Here is an 18,720-nt window from a genome sequence, read left to right on the forward strand (position 1 = left end):
TAGGATGTCCTTATGCATCTAGTCTGCAAGTTAGGCCACCCGTCTAAGCTCTGGACATGCATACAGATATTCAGCCATGTGTGCTTTCACACCAGAAAGAGATCTTGCTTCCTTACAAACCACACAAATGCTGCTTATTTCTACATGAGCAAATTCAAGCATTGTAATTATAGATGTCTTGTTCCACTTTTCACCTCTCTAACTCAGTTTTGTTCTGTTCCTACTTACAGAGCTATCAGACATGGCAAATGGAGCAATTATCTACATACATGTCCTTCACTGAATAAACACAGACACTCACAATAGCGTTTCCCTAGATATTCTTCACACTTACTGTAACTTTTCAATTTATAGCCACGTTTCAAGTAAACAGACAAATGAACAAACATACAGTATTCTTAAAATCTAATCATGAGTCCCTGCATCCATTCACTCCCGATTCATACAGCCTGCTTAGAGTGGCTCAGAGCACAGTGCTTGCAACAAGCAATTCCACATGCTCAGGCCCATATATGTGCCTCGACATTTTGCCAATAGAATCTTATAAATGAAGAAATATTCTTAATGTCAGAGCCAGGTACCAAATCTGCAGCGTGACTGGGCCTCACAGACAACAGCAGTAAGATTCCAGTAAAATTGCAGTTGGTTGCAATCCAACCTTTACACTGTTATCTGTCGTTGAGATATATATAGACGTCCCTGTGTGGCCTAACTGCAAATATCAAATGTATTTTTACAAGTTAGCTACAGCCTTTTTTTGACAGTGCCTCTTGAGATGTCCTCTACATTGACTGACAAGCACAAATATAATTAATCACAGTCTGCTTTAAAAGCCTTTTTTTTTTTTACATTTGGCTTTTACTGTTGCTTATTTCCAAGCCATTTTATTTCCAACTCTCTAGTGCTGAAATTTGCTGTCCCCAAGCCTTTCTGGTTTCTTTTTTAGTTTTTTAATTGCCGGTTGGACATGCTAGTGGCATCTCCCAGGCAAACCCTTTCTACATAATTAGTTTTGAAACTTGGATGAGTCATTGGGTTCTAACCACTATGCTTCAATTATTTTAAGTTGAATACCGCACATCTCAAAGATTTTGGCCTCTTTTTGCAGTTGTGGAAGTTCACAGGATGAGAGAGTTACAGGTCTTGATCCATTTGCTTACTATTGTGAGTTTCCAGGGTTTTTTCACACTATAAAGCACTTTTCAAATCATGGCAGCATTGTGAACCAGCCTCCTCTCCCACTGGTGCAGATCATTTTTTGCTTTATTGGCAGCTGAATAAAGCAATGCTCCATTTATGACAAAAGTTAATGAAAACATGTAAAATTAAAGATCCTTCAAGTAGTTTTCACTTTCTTTTAATGCAGGCTGACAAATGAAAACAGAATGCAGCCAGCCACACGGGGCCATGCTGGGTTTTATGGCCTATCAGTGATAACTCAAGAGACTACAGTGTGGGAACTGCTGTTTCAGAAAATTCTAGACAGTCTCTTTAAGAGACCACATATGAGCCTACCACAAATTGTACACTAGCACAACTGTAGCTGGTAAAGAATATATATTTTTGTTAGGCCATTCTCATAATTTATTGAGGATCTAAAGGACCTAAGCCATTATAGTTAAAATTGGGTTAAGATAAAAGATAAAATGAAATGTGTAATTTTCTTTCAGTTTATATGCTTCGTAGAGAAGTTTTCACAAAGCTGACATTGGTGCAGGACACATCGGTTATGGGTTTCTATGATGATTCTGACCCATATTAAGGGTTTGGCCTCATAATCCCTAGCTATAGTCCTTCCTATATTCCCGTCATAAACAAAGGGGGCTTTGTCTTACAGAAAACCATGGGACTAGACTCAACACATTTTCCTGGGGTTTGGTTGCCCCGTCCATGAAAATGGGAAGGGATCCAAGCAGACATGTATTTCCACAACAAAGGCAAAGAGGCTGAGGTAAAGAGCCGCTATGCTATTGTGCAGTATGACACCAGCGTTTCCTAAGAAGTACCACCCTTCTTTTTGAAAATGGGGTACAGAAGTCATTTCTCACCTGAACTTCAAGCTGTGACCCCCTTATGTAATATCATTGCATGCTCCTTACTTGTTCTGTCAGATAAAATCAAAATAGATCCGTTTAAAATCTTCACATAGTTTACAAAAATGCCTCTTCCCATAGAAAGTTCAGTCTCCAGTTAGCGGTTTGTTGTGTGAGAAGGACAATACCTGGATTGCTGTGAAAAGATACTGCTTTGGAAAATACCTTGTAATTCTTATCTTTGATCCTCCCTCAAGCTTCTTAAAGAGGACTTGAAATCACCCAGCTGCAGCCATAGTTAATCAAAATAGGAAAAGGTTGAGAATGACCAAAAAGTGCCAGTATCCAGTACTTGTAGAGCCAAATTATAGGTCTTGAACTCAGATTCAGCAGTACCTTATTCTGCAACTAATTTTAGGATGGTAAATCTGACAGAGTGCTGTAATTAAAGAGCTGAAGAAACCAGTTCTATGTAATTCTCCAAAAGATCCAGAATGAGATCTCATGCATCAGTTACTCTTTGCATCCATAGAACTCCCACCGAGCTCAGCAAGGGCTTATAGAAAGTCTGGCATCTGACTTGGACTCAAAAGGGCTGATTTGGGGGTGATTTCCAAGGGAAGATGAAGGGGCCCCTTAGCAACCCCCTTAAAGTGACAGATGTTCCTGACCTGCTGGGGAAGAGCCATGCCATTATGCACTTCCTTTCATCTCCCCCCGCCCCACCCCAAACTAGTTTGACCCCTTTCTGCATCAGTTATTTCACATATCCCTCCATTTTACTATAGTAGCCGAGTGGCTGCACCAACCACTCACTGCCCATCTCACTGAAGTCTCTCCATCACCTGGTTCTTCTGTAATAACTCACAGCTGTTTTTCCTCTCTGTTGAATCTATTGTTCCCTGGCTGAAAAGGCCGCAAGACCTTAAAAAGTATAGCTAGCTATCGATTTGTTTGCATTTAAAATCCAGTATGTGGTTGCGAAAGCCCATTCCAGTATCACAGAGGAAGGTAAATGTCAGTGCATAATCTGCTAGGAAATTTCACACAGGAGTTGATTAAAAGTCTATGAGTAACCATTGCACAAGTATCCTCAGGTGTATACATATATATACATTTATATATGTAGCTAACAAATATATAGCTAGATATATAAATATCTATATGTATATACAAGTTGTTTAATCCTAATTGTTATGAAATTAGTAAGTGGCATTCACAGTTCATGCATTCTTCCTAGTAGCAGAACTAAATTATTTCAGCTTATACTCTAAGCAGCAACATACCAGTAAGCGTTTGCTTGCTTCCCCTGGTAACCTAGTAGTTTAGAGAACACAAGCAGTTCTGCCGTCGGCATTTTCTCTGGCAACCCTCCACAAAGAAGACCTGGCCCTTCCACAGGTGTGTTTCCCCCAGGTTTCACAGCATCTTCAGGAGATGGTGGGGCTGGTCTGCGGGTCACCAGTCTGAAGGTCACGAGCCAGAAGGTCTCCAGCCCAAGGGTCACCAGTCTGAAGGTCACGGGCCAGAGAGTCTCCAGACCAAAGGTCACCGGTAGGGTGGTCGCTGGCCTGAGGGCCACCAGCCTGGCTAGTCCTGCTTACAGAGGTCTGCGACATTGAGGAACTTCCTGACGACCATGGCCAAACAGAGCGTCAGGAGCAGCATGTAGCCCACGGTGCCCAGGTAGGTGGGGGCAGCCAGGGGCGCCTTGAGGAACTCGGCCAGCCCATCCTCCACGTAGTGCACCTGGTCATAGATGCTGAGGAAGGTGAAGATATGAAACAGTTGATGGCTGTGCCCCACGATGTCGAAGAGCCCTGGCTGGATGCGCTCGGGGATTTTGCTAACATTGAAGAAGGCGGCCACCAGCAGCCAGAAGTAGCGTCGGTAGAAGTATACAAAGAGCGTGGGGTTGCGCGTGCGGAGGTCGAAGAAGAGGCTCTCGAGCATGATGGGGCAGGCCATGCTGAGCGGCATGGCGAAGACGAAGGTGCGCACGGCGAAGGGGTAGGCGCAGCAGGCGGCTCGGCTGCGGCAGCAGGCGGCCGTGCAGCCCACGGCCAAGGCCAAGGCCACGGGCAGCACCATGGCGCGGTAGGCTGCGATGGGCACGGCGCAGTCCAGCTGCCAGCCCAGCCGCTGCTGCACCAGCCGGCTCATGGCACCCGCGTCCAGCAGGCTCAGCCCCGGCAGCAGGTAGTAGGAATAAGCCACGGTGCTGGCGAAGCCGTAGTAGCTGATGGAGGCGTAGTCCAGGTAGAAGAAGGCTGCGCGGAGGCGCGGGGAGAGGCAGCTGAAGAGGTGGGCCGTGCAGCTCATGGCGAAGGTGAGCAGCACCCCCGAGGCGTAGCACCAGAGCGGCAGCAGCGCCGGGTGGTGGAAGGGCAGGTCCCCCGCGCCCCGCAGCAGCAGCAGCCGCCCGAACCGGCTCAGGAACAGCAGCAGCGGGATGAAGTGCGTCCAGAAGTTGAGGGTCTCGTTGGTGGGCTGCAGCACCGAGGCCACGCACTCCTGCGCCGAGCAGTGCAGCCGCCGGTACCCCGAGAGGATGAAGCACTCCACGAAGTCCTCGGGCACCTCGTCCCAGCGCAGCAGGGCGGCGGGGCGGGCGGGCGGCTCCCCGTCCTTGCCCGCCCGCAGCCCGCGCTCCCCGCCGCCCGCGGCATTGCTCATTGTGACGGCGGCTGCAGCCCCGGCATCGCGGCGACCGGAGACCGATCAGCGCCCGAGCCGCCCCCCCGCGCCCCGGCGAGGGAGGCGCCCGACACCCGAGCCGCCGCGAATGATGGATGCGGGGGGCGGGACCGAGGAGCCTCCGCCGACGGGGGCTGCGGGTTCTGCAGCGCCCCGACCCGCCCGCGGCGCCGAGCCCGCAGCTCGGAGCCGACAGCGCCCGCCCAGCAGCACGCACCCGGCATCCCCTGAGCCACTCGCAGCAGCAACCCCGCAGCGTGGAACCTACAGCACCCGCCCTGCAGTACGCACCCTGCATCGCCCCGAGCCATCCGCAGCACCGACCCGGCGGCGCCCACCCCGCAGTGCTGCACCGTGCATTGGCCCCGGGCACCCGCAGCGCCCACCCCGCAGTGCTGCACCGTGCATCACCGCAGCACCTGGGGCCAGGGGAGCAGAGCTCCCCGCTTCATCCTGGTGTAAAGTGCACAAAGCATCAGCACCGGCGATGCTCAGTCCTGCGATGATGGCAATGCCAGGCAGAAGCCCCCAGAGAGGGGAGGGTGACCCGTGGGGTCCCCATCAGGCAGGACAGAGCTGGGAACCCACCCGGACAAGGGGCAACCAGCAGCCGAGTGGGTTTCTGCCGGGTCTGCTTTGTTGAGGCTGCACAAGACCTGGTTTTGGTGGTGACTTCGTGTCATGCAATGAACGCAAACGTTATTCGAGGCTAAACATGGGCTGCACAGGGTGGCACATGGGGCTCCCATATCGTCACCACACTCCGAGCAGGAGGAGGCTCAGGAGTGGGCTGACAGGAGCTGCTCTGTGCTGATCCTCGGACAAATCCTGCCTTTACCGGCGGTGCAGTTATGCAAGCGGCACAGTTACATAATGGGAACATAAGAATACAGGGAGCAGCACTGGATAGCTGTCACCGCACCTTAACGCATCTGGAGCAGATAGAAGGCAGTGTGGGAAGGTGAGGAACATACAGGCGGGAGCCAGCGTAAGGGATCACACTCTGCTACTTGGATTGGTTTCCTTTTGTTTGTTTTCAGATGGTCTTGAACAGCTGATAACATTGGGTTTTCAAGTGTTTGTATTGCAAGGTGATATTGAGATGTCTGTGTGTGGTCACCCAGTGTAAACCGAGGTCCAATGCAATCAGGACATTCTGCCGAAAGACTTTTATAAAACCCTTCTGCTCAATAGCGAACCGTGACGACATTAAAAATCTTCTGAACAAGGAGGTAATCAGCAATAGCTTTTTAAAAACTGGAACAAAAAAAAAAAAAGTATTAAAAATATGTGGCTGCAAGTGATTCTACTGCATGTTTCATTGCAGTAAACATATTGATTTTCCAGACATGTCAGAAGTAGGGCAGTGGTGACACTGCTTATCGTCTTTGTAGAAATTACACAAGAGTCCTGCGAGGAGAATAAACATCCCCCAACAGTGCTGAAAATCCAAGGGCAGGAGGAAAATATTAAACTAAGAGACTTATTTTTTAGATACCCGGCCTAATGGTCTCTGATGTCCATGCATTTTAGAGGGTGCCTGGCAGTGTGCAGGGACATGCCAAACAGGCCCACCACAAGGAGTCACTGACAGAGGGCTCTGAACCCCACCTGTGGTGAGCCTCGGCTGCACCAGGAGCTCTGAACCCCACCTGTGGTGAGCCTCGGCTGCACCAGGAGCAAGCAGGGTCTTGCTCACTGTGGGCCCTGCCATATAGGATTTTGGGACTGACAGAAACTGCTCAGCCTCTGGTGGAGGTCAGGCTTCTCATGGGGCTGCTCTGTGGTAGAGAGGCTGCCCTGAAGAAGAGACAGACCAGATGCTGGACCGTTCGCTGCATCACCAAAATGCAGCTGGTGGTAAGTGGGCTGCTGCCTAGGAGATATTTCCTCTTCTGCCCTGCTCCCACCACACCACCTATGCAGGCACTCCCAGAAGGACTCTGATGATAATTTCTCTCAGTCCTAAGTGATACTTTCATTTACGGTGATGAGTGCCATTGCAGGCCCTAGGGAAGGGGACTGAAGTGACTGTGATCTTCAGTCTCTCTCATCAAGGTGAGATAAGGAGAGATGGTTGACTGGGAGCAATCTGGCTTTAGACCTGCGCTAAAGAGCCTTTTGGAAAGCCACCAGCAGCTGTCACAACAGATGGTGTCTAAAGAACAACAGCATCTACCACTGATTGGGAACTGCTGGTCTCGCAGCGGGCAGCATGTCCCATTGGACGCGTTCTGACTTTCCTACAACCTCCAGACTTTCAGGGAAGTGGGAGGTGTTCAGCCCTCTTGCCTCAGGGAGTACTGGGGCATCGCCTGGTTTCCTGAGAGAGACACCCACTGGGTTTGTGGTTTTACCGGGCCAGCCCAGGCTGCGAGGAGCAGGTGGGGTTTGCTTGTGGTTCGAGACTGACACAGCCCCTGTGGCCAATGGATTGTTGAGCTGTTGGTGGAGATACACAGTAATGCTGCAGAGAAGATAGTTGTCTGGAAATTTCTCCCTACTATTGACATCTCCTGTAACATTCTAAGGTGTCTTATAATAATATTTAGGAGGATGGGGGCTTTTTGTAGAGCTGAGAATCACTTGAGAGACTTGTACATACCAGCTCCTCTTTGTCCCTGGTGGTTTTACCTGTTAACACTGTGCTACAGACAAAGACAAGCAGTGTGAAATAAATATAAATATTATTTTCTCTGCCTCTGTGTGGGGATCCAGCTTTGGCTTGTCCCAAGTGCTCTGCTGATGTTGCACATGCAATAAATGAAGTGGGGGGGGGGGGGGCGTGGGGTGTCTCCTTGTCTGGCCAGAAAGTGCTACAGAGATCTCTGGGCTTCTACAGATCACAGTTAATGTCATTGTCAAGTGAGACCAATGTAGCTTTAGCAGCTACATTGAGGAAACTCGTTATTAATGATTTGGTTTTTTTGCTTTTTCCCCAGGCTACCCCCTCACAGGTGAGAATGGTCTCAGGACAGATTGGGCTTTCATAAAGGCAAATGCATCCGTCTTACCTTGAGTTAATTATTCTGTTTCTAAGCCAGCTGTGCAGCAGTGTACTGGGAACCTTACAAATTAAAGCACACATGACCTCAAAATAGCCTCTTATTCATGTGTAGTCCATCAAGATTAGTATTACATGACTGTTATGTGGTAGGTAAGGGAAAGTCAGGGCATTTGGAGGTCATAGACAGGAGTCTACAGAATGTGGTACGTGAAGAGGCCTCAATGTGTTTCTCTAAACCAGAGTTTGTATTTAGAAGAGCATGGTCTGCGTTATACCAGGGTTTCTTCTATTATGTGTAGAATTTTCTGCAGGCTTTCTCTCCAAACAATGCTTGAGAAGACTCTTAAAACTCTGATGAAGGCACTACCTAATGAGGTTATGGAAGATACTGGTAATCAGTGCTGCCTGAAGACTCAAAGGGAAAGATTGCAAAATACCAAATAGGGGTTGTTTCTATATTGTACTTGTGCTTTATTCAGTCTTGAAGTCCTTTCACAACATAGCATTTTGTCTGAAATGGTAAAAACCATATACGATATTCTGAATTATTTCCACCCTCCCCAATGAAACGATGCCTTTTCGTTAGGAAAGGAAAAGCTAATACCGTCTTTTGCACTCTAGCAAACTTGGCATGCTATTCAAGGGGTTGTACTTAGCCCTCTTGTTACCCATTGCCTTTCTTAATGAGTAAGAAATCAACTTAAATCTGCTACTACAGAGAAGGTTCTCCTGTGAGCAAGCAGTGGTGGTGTTTGGAAGATTTAAGATGCTTTTGAAGATATGCACTCAGCCTCACCCAGTTCAACCCACTCACACTGTCAAACATTAGTCTTAAGAGTTTTTGCATGACATAATCTTACACCATGCAACTCTGTTTCTGTCTTTCATTTTTTTTACCTTTCTATCTTTTCACCTTCAAAATGGATTTTACTGATTTCTTTTTTAATGAGAAGTTTTATCTGAGTAAAAACACTTAACATCTTTGTTTGCTCTGGATTTTTATCCTTCTTCACTAAAATCTCTTTAGTAAAATCTGATTCTGTTCTGACACCTTTTGTAGAACCCCATTGACCATAAGTGAGGGTAGACTTTCATTCTATTTATTTAAAAAGAGTTGGTGTTAAAGGAAGAGAGGCTTCAACCTCACCTAACTTGGTCTAATGGAGCTTGAGTTTGCAGTTCCTCTGGGAAAGCATCTTAATGGATACACAGACATACAAACACGGTCCTTCTGTTTTATGTGATATTTTTTCTGTCCTTTCTTAAGTGTGTATCAGTCTTGTATTCTAACATCTTGATGGCTAATTTTCTACTGCAATGATTATGATCTTTTGGAATAACTGAGTAGGCACAGTGCTTTGATGTAATATTGAAAGAATAATCTGCCTTTAGAGATTCTACCCCACTATCTTTTTCAGACAGGATAAACAAAAGTCCTTGCATCATTTTCTCCTTCTTGAGTAACTACTCAGTGACAATTATAAACATAATTTCTTAATCGATAAAGAAAAGTGAAAGTGATACTCGTATTTCAAAAGCTGTATTTGAAGGAGAAAAAAGCTAGCCATGGTAAAGGGAATAACGATGACCGATACTATCATGGTTGCATAGCATTGTTCATTTTCACCAGAAGCTTTGAATTTTCTGCCTTCTTTACGTTCAAGTTGAGTATTTTCAGGTTTGTGTTCTTTATACTTTAAAAAAACAGCAGTAGAACCAGTATGAATCTGAAAAACAACTCTTAACATAGAAAACTGGGGAAAAACACTTCACATTTTAAGAACATTTCTCTGAACGTTTGGTTGTTGTCTTTTTTTAGTTCTTGTTTTTGAAAGATTAGGTGCAGAACTTGTGTTTTGCTGGCCAGCAGCAGATCTGAACCTAAATATCAAGGTGAAATTAGGTCCACTGTGATGAAGAGTAGCATATTGAGCACATGCATATTTCATCCTTTTTTCCAGTGGTCAGAATCCACCACTGCCCCACCTACCAGGAGCTCACAAGCCAAGTACAACTTGTTCCTTGCACGGGGTGCAGTACTGAACTCTCACTTACAAAGTGTGTGTCTAAGGAAATTGTCTGTATGTGCTGAGTGAGAGAGCACAAATTGCTACTCTGTAAGCTGAAAGGAGGGACTCTTGGTATGGACAAAGGGAAGAGTGCTGTTGCACTCATTTTGAACTTTCATGCTTTTAAACGGCTGATAAATTTACACACATGGATTTCAGCCAGGCAGGCTAATTCTCTCTGTCAAGAAGCTGCAGGAGAAATTCTGGAATTAAGCCTTCATTTGATACTCACAGTAATGCCTGGAAAATGCCCTGCAAGTTACCGACCTTTTTCAGCCAGGCAGTACAAGTCATATGTTGTTCCTGTGACTGGTTTGTGTAAGGAGCCTTGCTGCTTCAAGGATCCCAGGAGGTAAAAGAATCCCAGTTCCCTGATAAGACACGTGTCCCAGGAGAGCAGTGGCGTCCTGGAAGGGAAAGCAGCTGCAGCATGGAAGGACTAGAGCAGAACTCGCAGCTGAGAGAAGGTAGAGCACCAGCACCAAAAAACAGAGCAGCACAGACTGCTCTGCCTAGGAGACAGAGAGCAGACAGAGCAGTAGCAACAAGTCCAGGCTGCTGGGAACATCAGAGCAAAACGGCCCTTTCCAAGCCACCCTCCCTGGCTCTTTTTTGTTATTCTGGGAGTCCCTGCTAAAGCATCTCAATTCAGCCCAGCGTCTCCTTGCAGCCCAGGCCACCTGCGCTGCGCCTGCGGCTGCCTCTCATCCCATCTCTGCCCCGCTCCCCTCCCATACTGCATCCCGCCCAGCTCCCTAGCAACGAGAATTCCAGTCTCAGGGGTGGGAAGAAATGGATGCTGGAATACAGGAAAAGAAGCTGGCAGACTGCTGCCTAAGCAGTGAGGAAACAGCACACACTGTCTGTAGCTGCAGGGCTTTGTGAGGCACTACTGACAGCATGAAATGACTCAGTTACAGACCTGTGCAACCAGCAGCTATGTGTCTGTCATACTCCTGACCTGCCCACCAACATGCTTCCTTTTCCACAGGGTAGGAAACTTCCACAGCACTTTTAATCCTTCCTGCCCCTCCCTCACACCCATCTTTGCAAAAGGATTGTAGAGGTTCAGCTGTGCCCTGGCCTGCGCTGAGAGCAAGGGAGAAATTTCCTCGGAAACGAGGGAAAACCAGCCAGCAAGACAAGGGTGATGCACTGCCACATGTAGTTTACTTAATGTAGCTTAGTGTTAATTGCCTAGAAGAAGTCACGATTGTCACTAGTGTGGTTCCTAATGCCATCTGTCAATGTAACAACCGTTAGTAACTCCCAGGTCTGCAGGCAACCAGACCTACTTCATTATAATGGAAAACATCTACTATTTCATTTTCATTTTCAATATTATTATTATTATTATTAGCCTACCCTTTCCAGCACCAATTCTCCATGGATTGCTGCATTTCTTTCTTTCCTTTCCTTCCCTCTCTCCTCCCGCCCTTCCTCTCCCATTAAGCCTGTGCTGGTGACATGTGCTGTCACCCCGACTGTACGCGATGTGTTATAAATAGCACAGATTCAGGAGTGAGGTTCATTCTGAAAAACTTGTCTGTAGAGATGACCTTTGAAATTCTATCTTTCCTGATTCTCACAGCAGGCTTCGGATCATGATGCTCTTAATTTGGTGCAATTTATTAGTTACAAAAGAGCGTAGAGGTTCAGCAGCAAGCAGAGGATTTAAACAATGAGGTGGATAATTAAAAAGGATTAATGAGGTGGATTAAACAAAGGGATTGAGGCCAAATGGAGCACAAATTTTCTAAACATTAGCGCCCCCAAAACTCCAGCATCTGAGGGCCCGTTCCTCTTTCCATATAGAGGCTTGTGTTTTATCCAGCAAGCTCAGTCTTTTGTGTGCGGTCACTGCTGCAGTCCCAGGAGAGCTGAGCAGCAGCCGGTGTCTCCCGGGGGCCCCGAGCACCCCTTCTGCCCAGCACCAGTTCCCCCAGCTGGCTTGCTTCTGCCTCAAAGTAGCACCACTTCCCACGACCACTCTACAGACAATCCCAAAGCAGCTCAGGGATGATGTCCCGTGCCTCTGCCGGCCGGTGGCATGATGCTCAAGAAAACAGTGAGGAAGATGGGAGAAGTACTCGACATGGATTCTGAAGCAATGAGATCCTTCTTAATCCATCTCTAAAGCTCCTTGGCCAACACGATTCCTTCTTGGGGATGCGTTCCTATATGGGCAACAATCCTAAAAGAGTGGAGGAATTATCCCCAGATGGAAGGGTGTGTTTTATTTCTCTCTCCTTCCCTCCAAGCCAGCAGCGATCCCGCTTTGAATCCGTGGAAGGTGCCTCAGGCGAGCAGAGCAGGCAGCGCAGCGGGCGGGGCCTGGCGGGGGCGGGGCCCAGAGGGGAGGCGGGGCCTAGTGAGGTGGGTGGGGCCTAGAGGGGGCCGTGCCCTTGTGGGGAAGGGGCGGGGTCTGATACAAGGGGCGTGGCCAGGCAGGGCGAAGGCGGAGCGCGGGAGATCCGTTGTGTTCCCGGCTGTAGTGGCTGTTCTCGTGCTCGCAGTCTGTTCCGGGCTGTACCCGCTGTCCCCTCCTTACGACAGGAAGGACATTGAGGGGCTGGGGGCGCATACGGAAGAGGGAATGGAGACGGGGTAGGGGCTGGAGCACAAGCCTTAGGTGAGGCGGCTGAGGGACCTGGGGGTGTTTAGCCTGGGGAAAAAGAGGCTGAGGGGAAACCTTATCACTGTCTATAACTGCCTGAGAGGAGGTTGTGGTGAGGTGGGGGTTGGTCTCTTCTCTCAAATCACAGGCGATAGGGTGAGAAGAAATGGCTTCAGGTTGTGCCGGAGAGGTTCAGATTGGACATCAGGGAAAAACGTCCTCACCAAAAGGGTCATCAGGCACTGGCAGAGGCTGCCCGGGGAGGTGGGTGAGTCCCCATCCCTGGAGGTGTTTAAAACATAGGTAGATGGTGTGCTCAGGGGTCTGGTTTAGCAGTGGTCAGGGATGGATGGACTCGATGATATTTTCCTACCAAGCGGTTCTATGCTTCCATGATTTTTTGCTAAGGAATGTGGTTCTCGGCACAGGCTCCGCTCCCTTCTGTCACTCCCAGGGCAGTTGGTGTCAGAAGGTGGTGGATTTGAAGCTTTCATTTATTTCTGTGTATCTGCTTTTCTGTCAGGTATTATCTCAACTCCAGCATCTTCCACATTATGCTGAAAATCCATAAAAGCATGGGAATGGAAGACTCATCATAAATGCAATGTGAATCTGATTATACTCTCCAGTTAAGCAGTGTTCAATAAAGTTGCTGTGGCACTGTGCTGTCAGACGCGATCCCAGAAGATTTGCTGTGCTGTCTTTCTCACCATTTATTTCTGAGCTTTTCTCAACTTGGTGTAACATTTTGATGTTGTTCAAAGCAGTATCTTTGTCACTTTGCAGGATGTTTTATTCACCTAACGTGAGCACAAGAGAGCTGGGAGGGACCTAGACCAAGACTGCAGTCCCAATGTAGGAAGGTTACGAAACTGTTGAAACGGGTCCAGAGGAGGCCATGCAGGTGATGTGAAGGCTGGAGCACCTCTGCTATGAGGCCAGACTTGGGCTTGTTCAGCCTGGAGAAGGCTCCAGGGAGAACTTAGAGCAGCTTCCAGTACTGAAAGGGGCTCCAGGAAAGCTGGGGAGGGGCTTTTTACAAAGCCATGGAGTGACAGGATGAGGAGAAATGGCTTTAAATTGGAAGGGGGAAGATTTAGATGAGACGTGAGGAAGAAATTCTTCAGAATGAGGGTGGAGAGCCACTGGCCCAGGTTTCCCAGAGAAGTCGTGGCTGCTGCAAACGTGGAGGTGTTCAAGGCCAGGCTGGATGGGGCTTGGAGCAGCCTGGTCCAGCGGGAGGTGTCCCTTCCCATGGCAAGGGACTTGGAACTGGGTGGACTTTGGTGTCCCTTCCAAACCAAATCATTCTGTTATTCTGTGAGAATTAATTGATAAGTTTTGTTGCAGCTGGTTTGTATGTTTAATTATCTCATCATATAAATCTGTCTTGTAAGACGTAGCTGTTTTAGGTCAGGAGATAACCTGAAGGGAGTCTCCAGACATGGAGACAATATAAAAAAGAATGAACATTCTTTGAGGATTTACGCAGTTCTTTGTCTGAAACTAGTATTTGATATCCACTGCTTTTGTAAGATGTGATATCTGTTTTAGAAGGACATCCAATTCAGCACTGAATTGTAAAAATTGTAAAATCATAGAATCATGGAATAGTTTTGGGTTGGAAAGATCAGCCAGTTCCAACCCCCCTGCCATGGGCAGGGACACTTCCCACTGGATCAGCCTGCCCGAGGCCCCATCCAACCCAGCCTTGAACACCTCCAGGGATGGGGCAGCTGCAGCTTCCTTGCACAACCTGGGCCAGTGTCTCACCACCCTCATAGTGAAGAAATTCTTCCTAATGTCTAGTCTAAATCTGCCCCTCTCCAGTTTATACCCATTCCTCCTCATCCTATCCCCACAAGCCTTTATGAACAGTCCCTCCCCAGCTTTCCTGTAGCCCCCTTTGGGTACTGGAAGGTTGCCACAAGGTCTCCTCTGAGCCTTCTCCCGGCTGAACAACCCCAACGCTCTCAGCCTGTCCTGGTATGGAAGGTGCTCCGGCCCTCCGATCATCTTTGTAGCCTCCTCTGGACCTGTTCCAACAGCTTCATATCCTTCTTCTGTTGAGGATTCCAGAACTGGACACAGTACTCCAGATAAAGTGTTGCCTTTGCTTCAAAGACTTTGTCCTTTTCAATATTTTACCACTGAATGAGTGTTTATCACAATTCTATGATCATATTTATGTGATGTTATGTGCAATCATTCATATATTTAATGGGAACTGGTACACACACGCTAGCAAGGTTGCTAATTTTTAAAGGATATCATTTGTATTGTGGTTTACAGCGTGTACTCAGGCCTGCAGCCACAGATAGCTTGAGAAGGAGGACAAGATTTATCAGCATCCTCTGCTCACACACATAGATGGGCTTTGAGTTCTTCCCCCCCAATTCTATCAGCGATGCTTCTATGACGCGATGAGCGCCCCGCCCATCGGCCATCGACTGCCCGCCCTGCGGCGCGCGCGCTCGGTGCGCTCGGCGCTCGGCGCGGGGGCCGCTCAGGCTGAGCGAGGCGAGAGCCAAGATGGCGGACAAGGCCCCTGGCGGGTCGCAGAAACCCAGTGCGAAGGTGAGGCCGTTCCTTGCTCCGATGAGGGGAAAACGCTCCCCTCGCTGCCTCCTTGCTTGCTTGTTGGCTCCTGGGAACGGCGAGGCGGGGCGGCGGGGTCGCGCTTTGCCCTGGGTCGGCGTGGCGGGGCTCGGGCCTCCACCGGGGCGCCCCCCACGTCGGAGGCGCGAGGAGAGGGATGCGCGGGCCCCACCGGGTTAAAGGGAGCAGCATGGGGGGAGACTCTTCCAGCTCTTGAGGGTGAAGGGAAACGTAACGTAGGATCGAGGTTCTTGGTTTTAAATTGGAAGGGGGAGGATTTAGACGAGGCATTAGGAAGGAGTTCGTCACTGTGAGCGTAGGCAAAGGTTGCCCAGGGAAGTCGTGGTTCCCCCCTCACGGAGCAGCCTGGTCCAGTGGGAGGTGGCACTGCCCATGGCAGGGGGTGGAACTGGATGGGCTTTGAGGTCCTTTCCAACCCAAACCGTTTCACGAGTCTGATCTGCGATGAAATGGGAATGATGATAGGAGCGGTTGGACTCGATGATCTAAGAGGTCTTTTCCAACTTAGTTACTCTATGATTCTATGAAATTACAGATTTCACCAAATCGCCGTACCTGTTCTGCTTCCTGTGTTTATTGTTGGATTTGCAGACTAGAAGTCCAGGGAATTAGTGGCAGATAGGAATGGTTGGACTTGATGATCCAAGAGGTTTTTTCCAACCTGGTGATTCTATAATTCTATGAATGCAGGAGTTCTTGCTAACTTGTCTGGAGCCAAGCACTGAACCCAGTGCTGGGCTGTGGGCTCTCTGGGCACCCTGCTCCAACCAAGGGAGGAGAGGGTAAGAGCTGTTTTGGTGGGGTGCACTGGCAGCTGAGGGTTTGAGGATTAGTGATGCTTCCTTTTACTTGGCCTTGTTGCAGGTTTTAGGCCAGAAGTATATAAATTCTCCAAGTTTGGTGGGGTTTTCTTATTTTTTAATTTTGTGTGTGAGAGTGTAAATCAGTCAGAGGAGAAGCCACATTTTGGCTCGGGAATTTCTGGTACTGTATAGATTTAGCAATTTTTACCCATTCTGTATTTGGCTAAAATGGGACTTTTTTTTTTTTTTTTTTTTTTTTTTTTATGCTGCTAGGAAACTAGCTGAAATGTAGTTACCGAGAGTCTTTGCGTGTTTTTCCAGTTGGTGTTATTGGAGTAGGAGAGTTTTATTTTTGTTTCCTTTCTATGATCTATTCCAAATATGGCCAGGAAACATTTTTTTGGATCTAGCCTTTCACTTGGAACTGCAAGTAAAAGCTGGACAGAAAACTTTAGTAGTAAAGTAGATCTTAATTTATGGAGAATGGCTTCCAGAGAGTAAGAAATTTTGGGATTTCAACATAAAATAAACATAAATAATAATTTAATTATAGATTGCTGCAACTGGTGACACAGGACACAAACCCAACCCGTGTGTGTTCCCTTTCTTTTCACAGTTGCTTCACAGACTGTTTTGTTTTGTCATTTATTATTCCTATACTGATTATATTCTTTTTTTAATATACACTAATAACTAATTTCTAAGAATTGTTTTCTGTCCTAGATCTTGGTTCCACAGAGGTATGTGCAGCCACTTAACTCTTTGTACCGAGTCCCCCATCCCACTGAAGTCAGTGGGGCTGGTAGAGAATGTGAAGTTAAACATGTGCGTTAGTCTGTCGAGTCTGTCAAGGCCTGGTGAGGAGGTCCTGTACCTGGTCATTTTCACGTGGTCTCCCCTCACCCCTCAGTTGCGCATTGCTCTAGGTGTATGTGCTGTGTTTCCAGTAGATTTTTTCCCCATGTTTTACATTCCAGATCTTACTTGTTTTCTATTGTCTATATTATTTTATGTGCCAAAGAAAATAGTGATGGTACATACCTGGATCCATGACAATGTTTTTGTTGGAAAGTGCCTAGCTCTTGGGATTTATTTCCTCATCCTCAGCTTTCTCTGGGGGGCAGGGTGTATGTGATGTTGTTTTTTGTCATTTCATAGATGCTTGCGATATCTATATCTATAGAGATACTTCTCAGATTTCTGTAGAAAGCAGTATGACATAATGGTACTGAAATTAGTAGAGTGCTTATTTTTTGTAATTAATTTATTCATGCAAGGCTAAAGATATGTCTTTTCAGTTGAGCCCGTATGAAAATGTTTATGGCTGAACAATCTAAGCAAATAACCCTTTTGCTCAATTAGTTAAAGGCTGTCGCTTTGGTGGTAGCTGCTTTGTATGATGCTGTCAGCTTCTAAATATTTAGAAATTTGATAGTCTCTGATGTAGCGTGTGTCTTTGTCACTCTGAGATTAGGACGGCAAGGTATGTGCTTGAGATTTCCAGAAATCTAAACAGGAAAGGAGGACAAAATTAAGGAAGATAAAATAGAGATTGCTGAAGACAGCACAGGAGGTCAGTACAGGATATGGTTTTGAAATGACAGATACTGATTATGGTCAATTATTGATGCAATGAAATATTGGCTGCTCAGTGACTCTGCCATTTTCTTATTTTATCTTCTGAGCATAGTGACTGTATTGCACGTCCCCTGCTCTTACATGTGATGCTGTACAAACTGGTTGCCTTGTGGCAGAAGAGATTAGCCACTTGGACCAAGCTGTAGGTGTCCTATTTTTCATTCTAAAAAATGTTTTAGAACATTCCTTAATTTTTAAGTGCATTTCTCAGGCTTTTAAGTCAGTTACATGTTAATTAAGTGTTGAAGAACAGTGATTACTTCCTTGTGAATGGGCAGTTTTCCTTGGTGAGTTAGTGTATGAGGAGTGACGATTTAAAACCTCTACATTTGGTGAATTCCAGTGAGATGTAACATTCCGCAGGATGGTGAAACTCGTGTTCTTTAACTTGTGCTGTACTGTTGTTCATCTGGTGACCAGGAGCAGGAGAGCAGTAAGTACGTTCCTTGATTGGTGGAGACATAAAAGGAGGTCTGCTCTCTAGCAGCAGAAAGTTACATGTTGGCAGTTCTTGTTTATCTGAGTTTTAGGTTACAATGCAATAGCACTCCTTGCAAGTACTTCGAAGAAAACTGTTTCACATTTACTTTTATATCTGCAAGTGATGTGTGTTGAAACAGTGAGTATTGTTAATATGCACTATTCTGGTAAATGTAGAGAATTAATAAGAACTATAAAATAATTTGCAGGTGTTTGCTAGCATTTGCTTTGTAGATAGTTTGATAGAGAAAGGAAAAATGAAAAATGAAAACTTGCGTTGGAAACCTCCACACCTTTGCTGAATTTTAACATCTTAATAAATTAAGCTGTGATTCCTTTTGCTTTTCCTTGGTATTAGTGCTGCCACAAACTGGTCCCAACCCGAGCTGCTTTTTCCCCTCCCAAACATTGTCCTCCTTAGTTGATTTGGAATGATTTGGGGGGGGGGAGCCTGCTATGAATTGGAAACTGGTTTACCTGAGGGGCCCCAACTTCCTCTTTCATAGGTGATCAGTTAGATCTAGGGGCAGAATCAATGCAAGGTGTTGAGACAGGACAAGAATGTCTTACACCAGAGTTTCTCTTAAACATTTTACCCTGAAGTTATTAATTTTTGCAGGAGCAAGGCTTTTATTTATGTTCAAGTTGTAGCCATTGCAGTTGTAAAAATAGCACTCAGCATTTGGAAGGCCACGGGATTGCTTTCTGGGTTTTATTGGAAGCTTCTTTTGCTCTTTGTTTTAATAAGTGGCATCAG

General features: G+C 47.0%; 2 protein-coding genes across 8 annotated transcripts in view; one reads left to right on the forward strand and one right to left on the reverse strand.

Moving 5' to 3' along the window:
* The window catches only part of PAQR9 (progestin and adipoQ receptor family member 9), a 30,169-nt gene extending 25,334 nt beyond the window's left edge, over positions 1–4,835 (reverse strand). For both annotated transcript variants that reach the window (XM_054074203.1, XM_009565961.2), the window contains exon 1: positions 3,320–4,835. In XM_054074203.1, coding sequence (XP_053930178.1) covers positions 3,624–4,709 — 1,086 coding nt within the window. In that variant the 5' untranslated portion in view covers positions 4,710–4,835 and the 3' untranslated portion in view covers positions 3,320–3,623. The remainder of the gene's footprint in view (positions 1–3,319) is intronic.
* Positions 4,836–14,889: 10,054 nt separating this feature from the next.
* Positions 14,890–18,720, forward strand: part of U2SURP (U2 snRNP associated SURP domain containing) — a 44,096-nt gene continuing 40,265 nt past the window's right edge. For 5 of the 6 annotated variants that reach the window (XM_054073934.1, XM_054073936.1, XM_054073937.1 and 2 more), the window contains exon 1: positions 14,890–15,000. In XM_054073934.1, the coding sequence (XP_053929909.1) occupies positions 14,956–15,000 (45 nt within the window). In that variant the 5' untranslated portion in view covers positions 14,890–14,955. The remainder of the gene's footprint in view (positions 15,001–18,720) is intronic. The other variant, XM_054073939.1, reaches the window with a different exon arrangement.

This window comes from Cuculus canorus, chromosome 9 (assembly GCF_017976375.1).
Source record: "Cuculus canorus isolate bCucCan1 chromosome 9, bCucCan1.pri, whole genome shotgun sequence".
NCBI lineage: Eukaryota > Metazoa > Chordata > Aves > Cuculiformes > Cuculidae > Cuculus > Cuculus canorus.